This window comes from Heterocephalus glaber, unplaced genomic scaffold (genome assembly GCF_053883595.1).
Source record: "Heterocephalus glaber isolate CG9 unplaced genomic scaffold, H.glaber_assembly_v1.0 deba00001481, whole genome shotgun sequence".
NCBI lineage: Eukaryota > Metazoa > Chordata > Mammalia > Rodentia > Bathyergidae > Heterocephalus > Heterocephalus glaber.
Window position 1 is genome coordinate 58,047,547 of NW_028258317.1, and position 21,515 is coordinate 58,069,061.

General features: G+C 39.3%; 1 protein-coding gene and 1 pseudogene across 8 annotated transcripts in view; both read right to left on the reverse strand.

The window, feature by feature from the left end:
• Positions 1-2,885: 2,885 nt before the first annotated feature.
• LOC101700135 (oligosaccharyltransferase complex subunit OSTC pseudogene) lies at positions 2,886-5,497 on the reverse strand (annotated as a pseudogene).
• Positions 5,498-9,786: 4,289 nt separating this feature from the next.
• Positions 9,787-21,515, reverse strand: part of Trpm6 (transient receptor potential cation channel subfamily M member 6) — a 223,161-nt gene continuing 211,432 nt past the window's right edge. For all 8 annotated transcript variants that reach the window (XM_087184111.1, XM_087184117.1, XM_087184110.1 and 5 more), the window contains 3 exons: positions 17,937-17,988; positions 13,258-13,364; positions 9,787-10,347 (listed from right to left, as the gene is read on the reverse strand). In XM_087184111.1, coding sequence (XP_087040237.1) covers positions 10,223-10,347; positions 13,258-13,364; positions 17,937-17,988 — 284 coding nt within the window. In that variant the 3' untranslated portion in view covers positions 9,787-10,222. The remainder of the gene's footprint in view (positions 10,348-13,257; positions 13,365-17,936; positions 17,989-21,515) is intronic.

Sequence of the window (21,515 nt, forward strand, 5' to 3'; positions counted from 1 at the left end):
GTCAAGCAGAGAGGGGAGAATGACAATGGACATATTTTATAGCTGTCACCAAGCCAACAGTACTCAGTAAAGCCAACTCTTATTCTAATTAGATTTTACTTTGTGTGGCCAACAGATTTGTCATTAGAAGTGAATGGAAAATTAAAAGGAAATATACATGATAAGATTTTGAAGATCTCTGGTGCAAGAAGCTATAGAGACTTAGTCAAAAGTACTTTTTATGAAGCAATTCTATAGAAAGAAAAAGCCTGCTCTTCTCAACAGTCATACCACCTCCCACAGCTAAAGTCAGTCAAATGAAGAATGGGCCAGAATAAATAATCTCTAATTTGACAAAGACTGGAATCATTCTTTTCCTTTTTCTTGGACATAGAACTATACTGCATTCCCTAGTCTCCTTCGCAGATAGAGCTGGCCCTGTGATTGAGTTACAACTAATGGCATGTGAGTAAAACAATGCATGCTGCTTGTGGGGCTGGCCCGCAAACTCTCCCAAAGGTTCTTACCCATGTTCTTACCACCTCAGGAGGCTGGGCTGAGGATCTCTCAGGGCTACACTGGGATTTCTCTGTTGAAGATGGTAGAACCCTGTCAATCTGAGTCCCAGAAAGAATAAGTGGAGCAGAGAACCTGATCGCTCATCACAAATTGTCCTGAATTTTTTAGTAATTAAGAAATAAATGTCCACTATGCTCAGTCATCACATTTTGGTGCCTACTTATTGTTGCCAGACCTCACAGTAACACAGGACTCTATAAATTCCCGCATTCTAGGCTCTCTCATCAACTATTTAGCCTTTAGTGTGAAAAGAAAAGCAGCTCCAACTCCACTAATCTTGGGGTGAGGATCATTTTGGTGATGAAACAAAAGCAACTTAAATAATGATTATTGATAATTTCCCATCTTGCCTATGTAACCATTCCACATGACCTCTTTCTTCTAGGATCATGGCTCCACAGGGCTAAGAGAATTTTTATGACAATGGGAAGGAATTATAAATGACTCTAAATAAAATGAAATATTTGAACCATTTGCTGAAATCCAAGTCTTACTAGCTTTTACTTGAGGTTTCTAGGGTCACTCAAGTAGATACTTTCTATTTATATAAATATATACACATACATACATACATACATGTCAACTAAGAAAATCAGTAAAATAGTTCATTTACAATGTCATTTTGGTATATGTGCTGCTGAAGCAACCACTACGTCATTTTAAAACAAGCATTCTGAAGTTGTATCTAATGAATTTTTCTCACTACAAAACAGACAAAAATCTCACCTACCTAGCCAAACAACACTCTTACTAAGATTTCCAAATTAAAATTTTAGTCACATAAATATTTCAATTTTTTCATGAAAGGAGAAGGATTTTCATATAAGAATTTGATTTGCTGTAGCATCCAAATGTGGTTATTAGCTCAACTGATGGGAGTGTGAGGAGGACTGAGTCTTAGTCCCTCCTCTAACAATGGTTATGTTAACTCTGGGGGAAGCACAGTCTCTTTTGATTTCATTGTCCTTGTTTTTCTGTTGTTGTTGTTTTGGTTTGGTTTTGGGGGTTTTTTTTCTTTCTTTCTTTTAGTTCTCATATTTTCTATTCTGTATTTCTGAGTAAACTGGCATCTCACTCATAAAATTAATGATGTTTTTGGTCTATATTTGTAGCTAGTGTAATGTAAAAAGCTATGACAGAAAGAGGGAGTGAGAAAAGGAAGGACGGGGGGAGAAAGAGAAAAAGAGGAGGAAGAGGAAGAAGAGGAGAAGGAAGAAGGAGGAGGAAGTGAAAGGAAGAGGAAGGAGGAGGGAGAAGGAAGAAGAAGAGGAGGAAGTACAAAAAAAGAAAAGGAAGTACTTTCCCATTGTGGTACATATTTTTCAAGACTCATCTAAGAGTTACTTGAAATTCTGCCGCATCCTTTGGGTTCAAGCCAGAGGATTCAGACTTTGGATGTTCCACTCCCACTGACAAGCCCATCTCTCTGGAGAAGATGAGATGAAACAGGATGTCTTAGCCTGACACTATTAAAACTATGATTTATCTACCTCTCTTTGTTCTGATTCCGTGCTCTTCAAGCAACCTTCTGATTATAATCCAGCTTCCAAGGGCTCTGGGAACACAGTGTGATGGCCAGGCTGATAAAAGTTTTGTAGCTTGCATAGGTTCTATTTTGCACTGTAAACTGATAAACTAACATGCTAGTCCATGCTATCAAATAATAAGCATTATTGTGTGGACCAACAGACATCTAATTATCTAGGAAGTAAAGGGGCAGAAATGTAGGTGGAGACAGAGAAATTCACCAGTCCACCCAGTGCCAGACTCAAGGGAGCTCCCTGTCATTGTGCAACTACTTTGTGGCATAGCAAGAGGGAGTGGCTTTGCTATGGACTCACAGGGAAGAGACAGCCAGTCATTTCCTCGATACAACAGAGGAGAGAGGACACCAGAAACATTCTATAAGCCAAGTTTGGGTTTTTTTACCTTTTTATAAACCTTACTTTTGGTTTAATTTGTTTTGCCAAACAAACATAGTGAAAACTTTGGCCTAATTATACAGAAAATAGAATTTGTAACCAGTAGCAAACATAACAGGATAAACTTAATCCCTGGAAGGCTGGATCTCCATCACCAGGTCACCCAGATCCCCTCATAAATGGCCTTCTGAGTAGGGAAGCCATAGGAGGCAGAGGCACATCTCAACCGGTCCCCATCAGAATTACAGACTCACCAGGAAAGGGTGAGCGTGAAAAGGAGGGGAACTGGTGATACTTGGATCTCTTATCACTACACACAGCTGAACTGACACTGATTGCTGGCCAACCTGAAAGTGTAGTTTTCACAAACTCATAGTCCCCAGCCAGCCCACCAGCATCCCTCTGAGGTGTTTCAAGTTCATGGTTTTGAAGCCTCTGCTTAGTCAGAATCTGCAACAGAGCAGGACGGGCAGATGAGTCATAACTGCTGGTGTCACCATTGCTGAGTTTGAGGCCCCAGATTCTCATTCAAGAAGAAACAAGTGAGTGTCAGATCCCCAGCAAGAGTTCAGCTACCTTAAGCCTCAGTGCTGTCAACCAGAGTATAGGAAATTCAGCATTGGCCTGAGGATTCCGCCAGCTGGAAAGGGTCCAGGAGTTCTGCAGGCCCCAGGGGAACCCATTCGCATTCTGTGCTTCTTATGGATGACAGCCATAGGAAGCAGATGATCCTTCTCATGAAGTTCTTCACACAATTTGGCCTCAGTGAGGTGCAGGTGATGAATGCTACCCTTTATCTCTTTCATCTTCACTTCTGTCAATGGCAGGATATCCTCCTGCTCATTCAGCTTGTGCAGGAGCTGCCCCTTAATGTCACTGGTGCATCAGAATAGGTCAGCAGGAGAAAAATACTGTCTCTGGTATCAAAAATTCTAGTCCCAGTTTTAATGCTTCCTGTGTTTTCACTTGATACTTTTTTACTGCTGCTCTTCATTCTTTTCCACATTTCATAGTGGAGACTCCTGCCAGCACACAGGAGGTGAGCCGCTCCCAGCACACAAGAGGAGGCTTCTAGGCCTCTGTACCACATTTCATAGCGGAGGATTGGTAAACCTTTTCATTAGCAGGAGAAAAATCCATATCCATTGATTTCTCCTCCAAAGGCATTCTAACGCATCAGATAGCTTGGCACTTTCATTCTCATGAATACTCTAGCCATGCAAAAACTCAATAGGACACAGATGAATCCAGTGAATAGAAGAAGAAAGCTACTGAGCTTTGGAATATTAGGTGCACTGGATTGGTCCAATATTATGAAACCTAAGCCTCCCCTTGTGAACAGGAACCTGGATTGCTAGTCCTTCCATGATATTGTCCATTTACTCTGTAAACCAAGAAAGCTACCATCCTCTGATGCCTGCGTCCATCCATAATGCAGCCAACACTTGATTGTTCAGCGATAACATAAAGTATTCCCGCTGTGATGAGAAAGTAGAACATCACCACCAAGGTGTACACCATCCTGACTGATGGCATGTGCACCCAGGGTAGCTTCTTCAGCTTCAGGATGGGACATTTGAGCACAAGGAATGGAACTCAGTATAAATTCTCCAAGTGGGTGGCAGCAGTGCTCTCTTAGTCCCCAATCCCCATGTGGCACCTGGAAGCTGGCCTGCTCTTTGATTTTGTTATCGGATGACCTCATTGGGTCTCAAATTTCAAATCTATGTTTCAAACTATCTTAGGGTTCATGCCATAGTAATTGTAAGTGTGCTGCCTAGGATCACACAGCCTTCTGTGTTATTGGTTTGTTCTACTTTTAAACCCTAGCTCCTCATTTGGCTACTGACTTGGTTACTTACTTAGTAAGCAACACTTTCAAATCTTTGAGGGGCAAAACAGAGGTAACCCACCAAGTCATGGTTCAGGTTAAATGAAATGATGTACAGTGCTCATTAAGCACTAAACCTAGAAGGTAAAGAGGGCTCAATACAATGTGTGATCAAAAATAGAGTGAATGTTTAATTTTTTTTAAATTATTACAGTAAAAGACACATTGCCATTAGTGACTCTCAAAATACTCCCTCTTGTTTCAGACACCCTCTTTCTATCATTCTTGCCACTTTCTGAAGCAGTTCTGGAAGTCCTCTGTCATGAATCTCTTTAGTGTACCGTTGTAGCTACCTTCACATGCTGAATCAATTCTAAGTGTTTACCTTCCATGGTCTTTTGACTTTGGGGAAAACCCAAAAGTTGCACAGTGCCAGAATACAGTGATTAAGGTGGATGAGGATGCACTGTCATGTTTTAATGAGTCTCACTTTCCATTGGATGGCAGTAGCAGCAGCATTCACCATATATATATATATATATTTTTTTTTTTTATCACACCTCACAAAGACATTCACAAAAGAGGACTTCCAGAATTGGTTCAGAAAGTGGCAATAATGATGCAATAAATGTGTTCAAAGTAAAGAGAAGACCTTTGAGGGAGATTAATGGCAATGTGTCTTTAATAAAAATTTTTTAATTTAAACATTCATTGTATATTTTTATCATCTCATAAATATTACCTATAGTAGTAAGAAAAAATTATCATTATAATGATTATTATTGTCAGACTATGGTGACTTGATATTGTGTCAACTTATTTGTCTTGGAGAACCTTGAAGACAGAGACGGACTTTATCTAAGAAGTTTAATCCTGGTATAAAGCCATCATCCTAAGACTTAAAAAATATTTCTTGAATAGCACATACATTGAACACCTTCACAAAGTTAAGAACCAATCCACAAATCACCACCACACCTTTCCCCCTGCCCTATTCCTTAAGATATCCCAAAAGCCCTCCAGAAGGAGGCAAACATCTCATCCCATGAAGCCCAGGCTAAGTTTATCTTCATCTACAACATACATGGGCTCTTTCGGAACACACCACTCCCTACTCTCTGTAATGTATTTCTCCAATGCTGCCACTACCTATGACACTCTGGAGCTTTACCCGTAGCAGACACATAACGCACTAGATGGTCATGTCTCCTCTTCTCTGTTGTTTCCACCGGTACCTCTGTTCTCCAAATTCTCATCTACTAAATTTCAAGGGTGAGTTGGGAATTGCAAAACATGGCAAAACATGGAGGCTTCTTTCGGCTATCAAAGTGTCCTGTGGGCTCTGTGATCTATTCAATTACCAACAAGCTACAGAGGAAAAGATTCATTAGAAACTAAACTGCAAGCACATGATATCAGCAATGATTTCCCCAAATCCTTCCAACAAAAGGCAATGGCTATGTGCATATTTGCACAATCATTAATAAAAGAGTTTTTGCCACAATATTTGTGAGAACTTTGTAACTAATAATCGGAATCTCAAAAAAGCTTCACAAGGAAAAAATTCACTAAGAATTCTCAGAGAAAATCCAGCAAGCTACAGATCAGAATTTTCTTATTAGTAAACAGCCTCATACTGAATAAAATTTAAATCAAATTAATAAGAAATTTTTTAAAAATACTGTTTCAGCCAGGAGTGGTGGGACACACCTGTAACTCCCAGCTATTAGGGAGGCTGAGGCAGGAGCATTGCAAGTTTAAGGCCAGCCTAAGTAACTTGGCAAGAACCTGTCTCAAGAGATTTCTTTTTAATTATTTTAAAATTTAGATCAGTGGTAAGGCACTTGCAAGGCCCTAGGTTCAGTCTCCAAAATCCTCACACACAAACACACACATACACATACACACACACACACAAACATAGGTTTATATGCATGAAGATTCTAAGTCTAACCTCTTTTCAGGCCCAAAAATGTCACCGACAATGATTCCAGCTTTAGTTCTATATCTTGTCCTAGAGGACTTTGATCAGGCAAAGGATGGCAAAAGAAACTAGATTAGTAAACCTAAATCTTTCAAGAAGCAAAGAGGAGATACTTTGCCTTCAAGAAGGAAAGTAAGCAGGAAATGGTGAATTTTCCTGGTTTTAAACTATTTAATTAAGCCTTAAACTAAAAAAGGAATAATGAGCTTTTTCTCCTCCGAAAGAAAAAATAGTAATCACTTTTGTGTTTGTAATGAAGCTTGTCCACTGAGCATCTTCTGTAAACGTTAAATAATGACCACATCACATCAAATATGAAAAACCCTTATTATTTATTAAATGGATCCCTGGCTCACAAGAAGCCTTTTGAATGAGATTCTCGAAGGACTGTATAAATGCTCTCTCATTATCATTCACCTTCATTTGAAAAGATAAGTATCTTCATCTCCATTTCAGAGTTAGGGGTTAACAGAAAGGTTAAACAAATTATATAAACTTATACCAAAAGTCTGAAAATGATAGAGACCAAAACTTGTTATCCCTTGAGGACTAAAAGCCTTTCTTTGAAAAATTAAGCAACTTACTTAATTATTTTTAGGAGTGTGTCTCACATAAATACAATATTTTATTCTGCACATGATGGTCTAGAAAGAGAAGTCACAAGATAATAACTGTGCTAAATTTTTTAAAAAGCCAGTGTGATTTCCAGAATCCTTTCTATTCTCTGTACCCACCCATGTGGCTGGAGATTTGAAATGCTATTTAAGTCTCATTTTCCTTCAGAAGCTAACCTCTGTGGAATAAAATGCTATAAAAGGGGGGGATCTTTTCTGTCATTTGACTTTAACTTATGATAAATTAGCTTCAACTAGTTTCTTAGAAAATTGCCCAAGAACTGACTACAGAAAATTAAATACCAAGACTTCAAAGAGGCAAACACACAGCCTTCAAATTCCAACCTCAGAAAATAATCTTCCCTTTCTCATGCTTCACAGAGATGTGAGTAAAGAAATCGTACTAGGGCATGGTAATGAACCATCTTGCAAATGACTTTCCTATCAATCTTCTTTTCAAGGGTAATAAAGTGATGATTATTTCTAGGCAGTTTCTGGGAAGTTATCATCTCATTTCAATAGTCACCAGTAAGAGACACACTACCACTACGGTGCTAACATTGATAGTGATGGGGCAGGAACTGGGTGAGAATTCAATAGCAAGTGTAGGTGGTTAAAAAGCTATTTCTTAGCAAATTAAAACAGAGAGAGATCAAAAGAACTGCATTAGGTCTTAAAGAATTGGTAATCATTTCCTTCGAGATTAAAAATGCAAATCTGATTTATTACCTAGCGAATGAATGAAACCTACTATCACTTGAAGGCTTGGGTATTTTTTTTAATGTACTGTTGAAAGTATATTAGGTGCCATGCTTTGTTCTAGATGCTGATGGCTGAACGCACAACACACCATAGCAGCGACATCTGTGTCATGACTTCTAGAACCGGAGTTTTCAGTCTCCTCTAAAATAACTGTCCCAACAACGAAAAGCTTTTAAAGTGCTGACTGAATGACTGCTGGGAAGTCTTAGTCACTAAGTACTTGTTTTGCAAAGGCATTTTTAAAAAGGCTCAGAAATACTCAACGCTGTATAGAAATTCATTCTTCAGAGCTGTAAGAAGCTTCAAGATAACAGGGACAAAAGTCACTCCAGGAACGTACAGGCTCACGGAAAGAAAATGTTATGGAATTCCCGGAATCCTGGCTCTTCTCTGGTCCAAAGATTCAGATCCCACCTGTGATGCAGGCTTTCCGCTTAGAAAAGGATTACACAGTTCCTCAGGCATTCCTAAAACTAGCCCTCACTATGTCTTATTTGCCCTGAATCTCCAATCCCAATCTGAACCCATTGTCTGGGCAGGTAGGACATGGGACACATCTCTAGATTTGACATTTGCTCACCCAAGTCAAATTTCTCAGCATTTATTAGATATCTAAACTTGAAATAAACAAAAGGACAAGTGGGACGTAGAGCTTTCTGAGGACAGAGTGTGCTCTGTTCACTGTTGCATCTTCAACAGTAACACAGTTCAGAAAAGGCACTTAATAAGTATCTGCTGAAGAAAAGTGACAGAATGAACTCTATTCCTTTGGGATCATGAATCACTCAAAGTTAAGAATGTCACATCATATGCAAGCAATCCCAAGGAACTTTGCCTAGCAGTTCATCTTGTTATTCTGCAGATTTATCTTAAAATTAAAAAGAGAAAAGCACACTGCAGGCAACTGAAATGAAATCGTATTCGCTTTCAAGTTCCATTCCAGGTAACAAGTACTGAGTCAATAAATTGATGGCTTTGGGTCTTGAGCTGAGTTCAAAAATAAATAAATAAATTGATGGCTTTGGTTTGGCTCTTGGACAGGCAAACTGCTTTCCATCATGTAACCCAGCACTGAAGTGAGTTTGAAAAATCTCTTATTGATTTATAGAATAGAATTAAGCTACCCCCAAAAAACTATTAACTTTTTTTCCTCATTACCAATCAAGAAATGACACAAATTTCCTGCTTCCCAGAAAAACCAAAGCAAAAAGGACAAAAAGTAACCCTCATATTGGCTCAAACTTAGAAGAATCAGGTGCAATTACTGGCCAACAAAATCTTTGGCTTTCCACCCCAGTATGTGACATTTTCCCTGAAGTATAACGTAAGAATGCAAGAGCAGAGGTTTAAGAGGAGGCTCAGAAGCGAGTCACCTAATGTAAAGTCAAAAGACAAAGGCAAGCTGAAAATTGTGGAAAAGGAAGGAAAAGAGAGGCAGGAGGAGAGGGGAAAGGATTCTCAGCCACCTCCCTTCCACTTGTTTGCAAAGCTCATGCCTGTTATGGGGTAGGGAGACCTCAACCACCCTAAACAGGGACAACTGGACCCTGACACATGCTCTCTAGGGCAGCTTCCAGGGACTCTTGCTTTGGGCCTTGGAAACCAATGACACAGCTTCAAGGTTGACTCAAGTGACTGAAACTCCACAGTGGATGGACACAAACACCTGCAAAACATGTTTTCAGCCTAACACCATGTCCTACCTCACAGATCAGAACACAAAGTAATTTACCCTATACTATTAGATGCAGGGCTTCAGAAAATGTGGGGCGTTATGGACAGTAATTTGGTCCACACTACAGTATTCCTGAGCTTAAGGGTAGGGAGCTCCTTCTTAATAACTTCCAGTTTTACTCCTTATTAAAATAAAATTTTAGAACAGAATGTATGAGCATTAGGTTTAGATGTCCCCTTTTCTTTCTTTCAGAGAAACCTGAAATTCCCTGCATCCTGTGATTTAATGACAACACTTAACGCCTCTCTATACCTCACCAGGATGATTTCTAGTGGTTAGCTGACTCAGGAGTGTGCTGTTATCTGTGGAAATACACCCTCATCCCATTGTTTTCCTGCTGTTACCTCTCAAAGTCTTATACTGCTGGACAAGAAAGAAGAGGAAGTCAAACAACCTTTTAATATACATATATATGTATAGACATAAGTACAATCTGTGGATAAGGTGGCAAATGACAACGGGGCTAAAGTCTGCACACACAGTGAGAAAATAAATTAAATTCACCCCCTGGTTCTTTAGTGCATAGGACTCTGCTCCAAGGGTTCCAAGTGCCCAAGAAAGGCAGTGAGGTATAAAGGAGCAGTACTGCCAGCTGACTCGCCCAAGGATCTTCCTGAGGAACTTGAGGATCCTCAGAGGTCAGTGTCTGTGTGAACCAGTTCACCACAGACCATCGAGTCTCTGGGCAGGGTGAGTCGTGAGGCCATCCTGACAGAGGGTCTGGTGTAATCAGCGTTACATCGATCAATCTATGTCACCATAGAGTTCCTGCCGGAGCAGGCACTGGGAGCAATTATCTTCCTGCCCCTCTCGTCTTTAGAGTCGTGTCTGATCTTCTGGGGAACTTTCACTTGTCAGATGCCCCTCTGCTGGTTGCACGTCCTTCTCAAGTCCAAAGTTGGAATTTATCCTTCTGGGGGAATAGTCATTTCTTTTTAAATCTGTAAGAAAGACAAAACAGTTTCAGGGGGGAACTCCAAGGACACGCTGATCACAAGGACTTCCAACTTCGCCAGGTCTCTGGAAGGTCTCTGCTGCTGGGGGCCACAGATCATGGTAACCAAACGCTGGACCATGTCCAAATGCATGCCTCACCCACCTCAGGGTGTACTCGTGGCCCTAACAGCCCCCTGACGTCAGAGCCACGGTTCATCACAGCAAGGAAAGAAAGATTCCAATGATTGCTGGGATCAACTTTTTTTCGACAAAAGCTGTTCCTCACGTTTGGCACCACCTAGAAGAGCTTCATGCGATTCTCAGACACAATGCTTCCTAAGCTCACCCTCTTCCATCCAAAAAGGAATACCCAAAAAAATCATAATGAATAGAGAAGAATATGGCAGAAAATATCCTCTAAATGTTTGTGCCCCTTTTTGTGCTGTGCTGAGTAAATTTGCTAGCCTTAAACATGTATTTCTAGGGAGCTGGGTGTGTCACTTAGTGGGAAAACTCATCCTTAGCATCTGTGGAGTCCTGGATTCAATCCTCAGGACCAAAGAGAAAAAAATGTATGTCTTGTTTTTTGTGTTTTTTGGTGCTGGGGATCGAACTCAGGACCTTGTGCTTTTGAGGCAAGCGACAGCACCACTGAGCTAAATCCCCGGCCCTATCTTGTGTTTTTTAATATTAAAGAAGATTCTCTAGACATAAAACTAATACATATTTTAATAATAACCAACATTTATTGAGCATATACAAATATTGCTTAATTTAATCTTCAGATTAACTCTCTGGTACAGATGTTATCAGCCCTGGTTCACAAATGGGAAAACTAATGCCTAAGGTCACATAGCTAGCACAAAGCAGAACTGGAACATGAGCCCAAGCTTCCTGGCTCTAGATGCCTTACTCTTATACATTGTCCTAAATGTTCTCTCTTAAAAAAAAAAAAAGAAAGAAAGAAAGAAAGAAAGAAAGAAAGAAAAGAAAGAAGAAGAAGAAGAAGAAGAAGAAGAAGAAGAAGAAGAAGAAGAAGAAGAAGAAGAAGAAAGGAAGGAAGGAAGAAAGAAAGAGAGAGAAAGAAAGAAAGAAAGAAAGAAAGAAAGAAAGAAAGAAAGAAAGAAAGAAAGAAAGAAAGAAAGAAAAAAGCCATCTCTAATCTTGTTTTTGAAACTAAACATTTTACTTCCACTTAAGTGTTAGTCAGAATCTTAGGTTTGGAAAAGAAACATAGATTAGGTCTAAAGATGGAGGAATTACTGAATTGCTCATTCAAAACCCACCAGTGAATTATAAAATCATGATTTCAACCTTAGTCATGCAGAACAGCTAACTGAGCTTAAGAATCAGAAGCAGTGAGCTATGGATCAAGTACCCCTGGCTCCTGGATGATCAGATGCAGTGCTTTCTGTCTCCAGCAATAGAGGTTATCCCATGTAGGGTACACTAAATCAGGCTGAGAAGAGGTCAGTGCCCGAGGACACAGATAACCACTGGGACCCGCACCTGCCCCGGTGGGCTCACTCAGGGATTTGCTAGCGTCCACCTGTTACAGGGCCCTTGCCTGGAGGTCTGATGCTCCTTAGGTCAGCCCCAGCCCATTCCTGGAGTCCTTCTGACCAAAGAAGAGGCAGAAGGGCTGGGTGTGTGATTTGTGAGACGGACTCCCGGGTGGTTATTGGGGTAAGGACCCTTCCCTCTTTGTTCCATTTTGATCTCCCACGATATGGACACCACCACCCCTGGCTGATGTGCTGTATTCTCACTGGACCTGCAGACCTACTCCAAACCTAGTCTTTTGCTAAATCTTGCCCACAGAAGCTCCCCTGCCCTCTAATTCCAATTGCCCTTCACTGTTGTAAATTTTCGCCTGCTCCACCCCACATTACAATCAGGGTATAATTTTGGAGCTGCTGCTGTTGTTGTTGTTGTTGTTGTTGTTGTTGTTGTTGTTGTTGCTGCTGCTGCTGCTGAAGAGACAGGGTCTCAATATATTCCCCAGGCTGGCCCTGAACTCCTGGACTTGAGTGATCCTGCTGCCCCTCCAGTAGCTCGGATTACTGCACCTAGTTCAAAGGTATGATACCTTTTTATAAAGAAGGAAGAGCTACTCAGTTCATAATATGTGAAATTTCAGTGAAAGAGCAAGTTTGCTGTGACCTAGGAAGAGAGCAGGGAACCTGGAGCAGACATCAAGTGTCCCTCTGAGACAAAGGAAAGAATGTGACAGAGCAGGGGCTGCAGAGCTGGAAGCCAGAGACCTCCAGCTGTTTGCTTTTGTACTAGCGATAGTTTCCGTGGTGGTGACTGTATTGGTTGCAGAGAAAGTGTGCCACATTACCAGATTGGTTTTTTAAAAAATATTTCAATGTGGGACTCAAGAGGCAGAGTTTTTTGCTGGGGTGTAGCTTAGTGACAGAGAGCTTGTCTAACATCTGGAAGGCACGCAATCTCCAGCTCCACACATGTAAATAAATAAGTGTCAGATTTTCACAGTGAAAACCACTACTTTCACTGACAGGCTGTCGTTTCCCTCCTGTCTCACCCTGCCGAGTGTCCAATGGGCAAGTCAGAAATGTTATGGATACCATGTGTGGGTGCAAGCAGGTCTCGGAGGGGAGCAGCTGGGCCTCGGTCCGATCTACCCCATTCGAGTCAGTGGAACTTCTCTCTTCCAGTGACCGTGACAAGCATCAGGCCCCCCGTTGTTTCATCACATTTTGGCAGAACCTAAAGCAAATCCCTGTCCTTTTAATCCCCTTAGACTCTTAAAATTTTGCAGTCAGAAAGTCAGGCTCTGCGAATGACTGGGAATGAGATAAAAATGTGATTAAGATTTTCTACCAGGTTACAATGGATGTTGCTCTATGAGAGATTTACTTGGAGAAAAAGCAGAACTGTTTGTGGCATACCCGGGAGTTTGAGTTTCCGGCAGCAGGAGTTGCAACGATGTTTTGCAATGAAGTTTCTAATTGCATCTTCCCCTAAATTGGCTGGCCCAAACACCATTCCTCTTGATCTAGAGGAAAGAGCAGAATAACAATTAGATCACAAGTGAAAAAAAAAGGAGCTCGACTAGGATTCTCTGAGATACCGAACAGTATCCCGTAGTAACCCAGTAACTTGAAGGAGCCAACAAAGAACAGAGCCCTTTAGGGAAGCAACAATGTTAGGTTTGCAAATTTAAAATTCAAATGCACTTAAATCTTTGTACCCAACTCCAAAACCAACTGTGAAACTCAGTTCAACGCTAATCTGATAGAAGAGTGAATTTTCTATGTACCACATTTAACAAAATGCAGTGAAACCCTTTCTAATGCATATGGGGTGAGAGAATGACATTCACTACCAAATGCTCTACCAGAATACTGGAAAGGTAAGGTATAAAGTAAAGTAAACTCACTACTAGGGCACACCTAAGAAATGCATATACAGTGTATTGTTGCAGCCGCTGTACTTTTATTGAACTAACCATCCTCAAAAACAAACACCTGACTAAACCTGAAAGCTAGCATTTATGGCTTTTCTGAAAGCTTTCTTTTTTGTACCCTGAAAACTCTATAACAGGGCTGTTTGTAGTGAGACTATTAGACAATGTGTTTGTGGATATAAACCACATATGCTTGATGCAGGTGACAAAATTACAAGTGGAATCAGCATATATAAGGCACATTTCAAATACTCTATCATTATAATAGATCCCTGGCAGATTCTAGGTTCACTGTTCATCCGTTACGGCATCTTATACGGTACCATTCTTCAGATTCTGACACTCCACACATCACGGAACACAGCGCACCAGAAACACTTCTGAAGAAACTTTATGAAAGCTAATATTTTATTTTAATGACATGCAGAGTGGGAACAGCACATTTGAAAATCTGAACTCAATTACCACTCTTAAATACCACGTTTTAAGAAAAAAGCAAAGCAAACTATCACAAAAGGAAACAATAAACTTCGCTTTTAAGGAATGCGGTTTTTCAAAAGGGACATGGTGTAAAAATGGACTTTTTTCCATCCGAGTATTGAAACATTTATCTCAGTTTCCACTTCCTTTTGGCAGAAGAACAGTAGCTGCTCTGAAGATGTGCCAAGCTCAGAATGAGGGCTTATGTCAGTTTGATCTCGGATTGCCTCTTTGCTGTGTGGGGAGTAGGTGGAGGAAATCTCTTGGGAAGACAGAGTGGAAAGACACTCAGGATTAGCTTTCCTGGTCACTCTACGGCTCCTACAAAGGACAGCTCTGGTGGCATTTACCCGGCTGCATAAGCTGCCTCTTGTTACCACTGCCTCTCTCTCAGTCCATCTGGTAAGACACTACTTCAATAAGGTGAAATTGAAGGTGGCAAAAAAGTAGGCTCCCTCCATATTTAGACCAGAACTCTCCAATCCCAATAAAGTGAAAAATGAAAGTGTTACTTTAGTTGTTAACATGGAAGAATTCCTTCTTGTAGTCTTTCCAGCACAACCTTACTGGAATATTTCACTTGTTTGCATTTCATACCGCCCTTTCTTTCCTCCCAGGAAACCATGAAAATCCCCAGCTTAGAAATACAACCTTGATTCTCAGACAAAAACTGTAAGCTAAATCATTCCTCTCTATGAGCTCTGTGGAAGTTCAAAGGAGAAGGATGAAAGTCACTCCCAAATATATTTATCAAGGGTCAGACAACTCCCTGTGCAGGAGAGAGAAGGGGGTAAAAAACATTCATTTGCATCTACACCCTGCAGCATGCCTACACCCTTGCTGTCTCAGACAACCGTGTTTTTAAAAATAAATAAATAAAATACAACTAGCTGTTTTCCAGATTTTTCACAACACAGGAAAAGCAGGTGGTAGCTTGGTTCTACATGCAAGAAAACGCTAATTAGTGCCATCTATACATAGACTCACTAAAGAGCATCTCATCATCATTTCATTCTTGTCAAATGCCCAAAACCAGCAAGAGAGTAAGCTATAAAGATATAATCCCAAACCACCAATAAACAAGGCAGAAGGTTAGGCAAAGTTAAGAGACAACTGGCCAAGTTAAGAAACAACAGGCATCAGAAACAAAATTAGAATTTACACCCCCAAAACACCTTCTCTTTTGATACAGGGTTATTTCCTTACATTGATTTCTTATCCTTCCAGGGAAGTTATGATCTTCAGAGAGTCTGTTTTCTCATTTGTGAACTAGGATTGAAAATTCTTACTTCCCATGTTGTTGGTGAGGCTAAAATAAGTGACACACACAAGAGCACTGGCTTCTACTGGTTCTTCTCAAACTCTAATTTACATCAAATCATGAGAAGATAATGTGAAAATTCAGATTTTGGCTCGGTAGGTGCAGAGAGTATATGGAGAATCTGTATTTGTAAAAATCTCGACCCATGCAGGTATTGTTGGACCGTGGTCTACACTTGAGGTAGCAAGAGCCTCACACACAGAAGGTGTTCAAACACATGAGCCTCATTCAACTCATTAAACTGAACTGAACTAATTAGTCATGAGACAATTCTCATTATCATCACCATGAAAACCAACTGCACCCAAAATTGGGTGACCCTCACAAAATCAGGAAGGCCACAATGATATCTTCTATCAGTTTCCAGAATCCTAAACTCAGTTCATAAAAAATAAGGTTGCCATAAGATGGAAACGCTGGAGTTCTCAACTCTGATTGTCCATAGAATCACATGGGAGAACTTTTACAAAAATATAAACATCAGGACCCTATCTGCAGAAATTCTAATTGGAGGTCAATCTTGAGCATTTTTTTTTAATTCCCCAGGTGACCCTAACAGAAACTAAGACTTACTGCCTATAGATTGCAATTAAATATGTAGTTGTCAAGAGACATTATATAATCTTAGAATCCAGGAAGATGATATTCAGGTCAATTAAGTGATATATGCCAAGGTCTAAATTTAATGAATGATAGACAAGAGTACACATAAACTTGGTCCATCATATATTCAAAATTTTTTCACTGAAAAACTATAAAGTACTCAGAACAAGGCTCCTACTAGAAACCCTTGAGTACATGAGGCTACTGAGGAAATAATATTCTTAATTGAAAATACACTACCTGTGCCAAAGCAAAAAATAATAGTGTTTATGTTTACCCTAAGGATTATAACATAGACTTTATAGTCAAACAAACATCATAGGAACTAGACGATACACACAAGTAATATGGGTCACCTTACTCTTCTCTTGTTCATCCATGCCAATCAAATATCTAATACCCTCTTACTAAATGTATCTCTCTCCTGTATCAAAGCCTAAGGACGGCTCATGAAAAGAAGAAAACATTTGAGCGGTGAATAGCTATAAAATGAGTTCTGGGGGAGAAAAAGTAAAATTTTCAGGTTCTACTGTGTCAGGATTGTCCATTTATGTAGTTTTATATATGAATTTTACCACCCAGGGGCCAAGTATATATAGAATTTAAGATGACTAGAAAGTAGCAATGATATATGTGAGCATTTCTCAAAGTAGTCTCAGGACCAACAGCCTCAGAATTTCCTAGGACCTTGTTAAGAATGCACATTATTTGCCCTCCTCCAAACTACTGCATCAGAAACTCTGGGGGTGGAGCAGTCCATGTTTAACAAGCTCTCCTGGTGATCATGGTGCAGACTTGCATTTGAGAACCACAGCTATCTGCCACGTTGCTCAGTCCTCAGCTGGCATCATCACTGCTTTGGATTTTACCTTTGACAGAACAACACAACCTTGGACTCTTTAGGGTTTTTTGTTTTGGGGGTTGTTTTTTTTTGGTACCAAGGATCGAACTTGGGACCTTGTGCTTATGAGGCAGGCAGCAGAACCACTGAGCTAAATCCCCGGCCAACTTTGGCCCCTTTAGCAGCAAGTCTTTCACAAAGCCTGCTGGTGGGACAAAATGCCCTTGGGAATTCAAAAGACAGTAGATGACTCAATCCTCTATATAACTGTGGCACTAGATTAAATCACACAACCTGGTAGTTCATATGTAAGCCTGTTGCTTTGACCTCTTATAGCTTTGCTGTGTATTAGTACACTTTACATCCTCAGCTTTCATTTTGTAAGCATGTGATGAAAGATGCTGCCTAGGCTAAGAGGCAATGATTCCATTGTGAAGACAACAAAGGAAGCTGCTTCCCCTAAGACATTAATTGCTTTCATACCAAAGCTTGTAGAAGCTAAACATATGCATATTTCTCTTGTTGTCTGGGCCCCTCTAGAAAACAGTCAAATTTGGCTTTTATTTATAATTTCCATTCATGTAGTTCAACCCAACTCCAGATTTAATCTTATTTTGTTTCCATATTTTTCTTTCTACCTTCATTTCATAATCTATGCTCTTTTAAAAATCTTATTGTTTCAGATCAATGTACAAAACAGCCTCAAAGCCTTTCTAGGATTTCAGCAAAAGCCTGTTTATAAATTATTTTTTAAATATGCCACTTAAACATTATGCAACGTACATATATATAGAAACATTACATGGCACCCCATTAATATGTACAAGTCTATGCTTTTAGGTTTTGAAAAATAAATCTTAAAAACATGTAGAAGTCAAGGGGAATTATTTAAATAATAGCACATAAGTGGTCTTACTGTTTGTCTTCAGGTTTTATAACAGATGGATCTGTCAGATTTTCTCCAACACCTCAAAGAAAGAAACAAAATTCATTTAGCAACGGGAGTTTCATTTTCATAGAAATTCAAGAAAATAATAGCAAAATCTTACTGTTTTTAAGTTTACATTTACTTTGTAGTAAATCAAAGATTGTATGAATTGAATGTACTATAAAAAATGTCCAGGAATGTTTGGAAATTTTAAATAATGCACTGACTTCCTCAACCCTCTGTTATAATAAAATTGTAGGAGGTCACAAACAAATGTTTTAGGGGTGTGGTCAGTTACTGACAGTGACATATGCCATTCATTTGCTGCTGGTATATACTGTATTACACTCTAATTTTACTTTCCCTAGTGCTAAGCAATTGTAAAATATTGAAAAATATTATCCTCATTTTACAGTTTGGGTTTGTTTGTTTGTTTGTTGTTTTCAGACAGGGTCTCCTTATGTAGTTCAGGCTGGACTTGAACTCACTATGTAGCCCAGGCTGGCTTCAAACTCATAGTGATCCTCCTTCCTCAGCCACTTGAATGCTGGGATTATAAGGTGTGCAGCACAATGACTGACTCGTTTTACATTTTATCCTCATTTGACATCAGTGAGTACAGTGATGTTCAAAGAGATAAAGTAACTTGTCAGAGGTTGCCCCGTCCACAGTGGTCAGAGCAGGAACAAGCTGGGTCCACAGCCCCTCTGCAGGGTTCATCCATGCTCAGCAAGCACTGTATGGTTTTGCAGGGACCAACAAAGAGAGACACCAAAAGCTACATATACGGTACTTATAAACTGCCAAGTAAAAACAACCCCAATTCTTGACCTAGGTGCTGGTTGGGGAGATTCCTTGAGATGTACACTTATGCTACATGCACTTTTCTGAATGCATGAGTCCTCGACACAATTTACTTTGTAAAAGGCAACACCAAAGCCTAAAAGGATGACATAAATGCAATTTAAAGCTTAAACTTACCAAAACAGGGACCAACACCTAAAGTGAATCTCTATTATAAAATGCAAGTGGTGAGGAGTCTGTTCAAAGGTGGTGCCATTTCAGACAGTTGAGTGAAGGGAGAGTTGGGAAAAACCCAACAACTTCTCAGCTCAGTCTAACATCACTTGTTCTCTTAGCTTAAAAGAGACTACCCTTGCAGGAAGATTATTCCAAAAGTATGTGAATTTTTAACATTATTATGTGTCTCTACTTATAAGAAAATATTCATATTTAATAACAACTATTTTGAAAAGTTTTTTATGTGTTCTGAAGAAAATAAACTCCTTACGGACTTTTCGCCTAAGAAACAAATTTCCCTAGGAAAGTAACTTAGAGCACCTTAGAGCTTGGAGTAGGAATATTCAACTTTTTTTTTTTTTTTTTTGCTATGACTTTCTTTGCCACTCTTCTCATAATACTGTTTTAATATACATAATTTAAATATATAGGACTATGAAGAAAATCAATGATACTGAAATACAGTTACATAACAATACTTTTTAAATGGCTATATGGCTATACTGTAATAATACATTAAATAACATGATCTAGCCCAGGTCTCTTAACTACTGTAACATCCAACAAGTGACAAACATGAACAGTATTTTGAGGTATCTGCCAACATTCCAATGTGCTATATTAATATCTATAATATCTGTTACAAACAGTCACAGGTACTATTAATATCACTGAAGTTTGTAGTCTATGTCATAATTGAAGAAAATGATGAGTTTAAGTTACAGGTCAGTTAAAGTATAATTTATTTTATCGGGCTGGGGATTTAGCTCAGTGGTTCCGCTGCCTGCCTCACAAGCATAAGGTCCTGAGTTCGATCCCCAGTACCAAAGGAAAAAAAAAAAAACAAATTTATTTTATCATCAAAATCCACAGACACTGAATTCTACTCACAAACACTTTACTAATTCTTGGCTTAGAAATTCTTCACACTGGTTTTGAATAGGGAAAGAAAAAGCAAAGCTTAACATAGCATAAGCAAGGTCCACAAAACATGCTCTGCCACCAAGTACATAAGAAAGTACAAAAGAAAAAAATAAATAAACTGGACTTCATAAAAGTTTAAAAGTTTTTTGCATCAAAAGGCATTAACAAGAGATAAAAAAGGCAACTCACAGAATGAGAGAAAATATTAGCAAACCACGTATCCAGAAAAGGATTAAAATCTTGAATTTATACAGAATTCCTAAAACTTAACAGCAAAAACCCAAACAACCCAACTTCCTTAGATATTTCTCCAAATAAGATATACAATAAGCTCTTGGAAAGATGCTCAGCATCACTAATAATTAGAGTAATGCAAATCAAAACTACAATGAGATACCATCTTAGGATAACTGCAATTTTTAAAAATGCTTTGCTCACCTTAAGTCACAGGAGCAGACTGGATTCTTTACGCTTTTTTCATCATAATATAAAAAGGATCAGCTTAGAGGGACCCTGCCTTTCTAACCATCCACCAAATAAACAGGACAACAGACAGAAGGATATCCCAAATACTATCTCTAGAGAGAATGATGACTACAGATCCTTTACTCGTTGAATCATAGACCTAATTTTAAGTCTGCAGTTTACAACAATAATGAAAGCTTTAGGGTAATGGATTAGGAAGGTATTACAGTACATTTAAGCTAGGAATATATACAGTGGCTAAGGAAGTAATATTAATTGGGAAAAGGAAAGTTTTGCGGGGGAAAAACAGTCTATGAAAATCACATCAGTTCCTGTTTATTTTAAATAAAGACAGAGAAGGATAAAGAGATCCATCACTTTCTAGGTGTGATCTGAATAGTTTCCTTAACCTCTCTGAAACCCAGTTTTGTCATCTGGATAATGAGTGACATAATGAACCTTATCTTATAGCACTACTGTGAGGATTAAATGAGTTATTACACACACACGCACGCACGCACACACATGAACACACACCGCTTAGAAAAATGACCGTAGAGAACCTAGGAAATGTTAACTGCCATTTTTCATTTTTGTTATCTTCATTCTATCAAGGGCCTCTTGTGAAGTGAAATTTTATTTTCCTACTACTGTAAAATCATGTTTCTGTTTATCTCATCTCCCTAAAGTACTTAGAAGAATGAAAGTTGGGGGTGTAGCCCAGTTGCAAAATGCTTGCCTGTGTGAGGCCCTGGATTTGGTCCCCAGTTCTGAAAAAAAAAGGAAGAAGAAGGAGAAAGAGGAGAAAGAAGAGGAAGAGGAGGAGGAGGGTAAAGAATACACACAAACCACATCTAACAGTTCAAAGCTTAAATATTAAATTCTCATTTCAGCTCTCTCAAATGGAAGGAGGGCCTTCCAAAGTGTGTGTGTGTGTGTGTGTGTGTGTGTGTGTGTGTGTGTGTGTATGTGAGAGAGACAGAAACAGACAGGTACAGACACAGACACAGACACAAACACACAGAGAGAGGGAGAGAGTAAATGCCCATATCCAGGCAATATGAAAAAATTCAGAGATGTATATTCTGTTCTTATTCAACTTGGGATCCATCAATGAACTTCTACATCTGTGCAAAGAAGTTACCTTCTTTGTAGCAG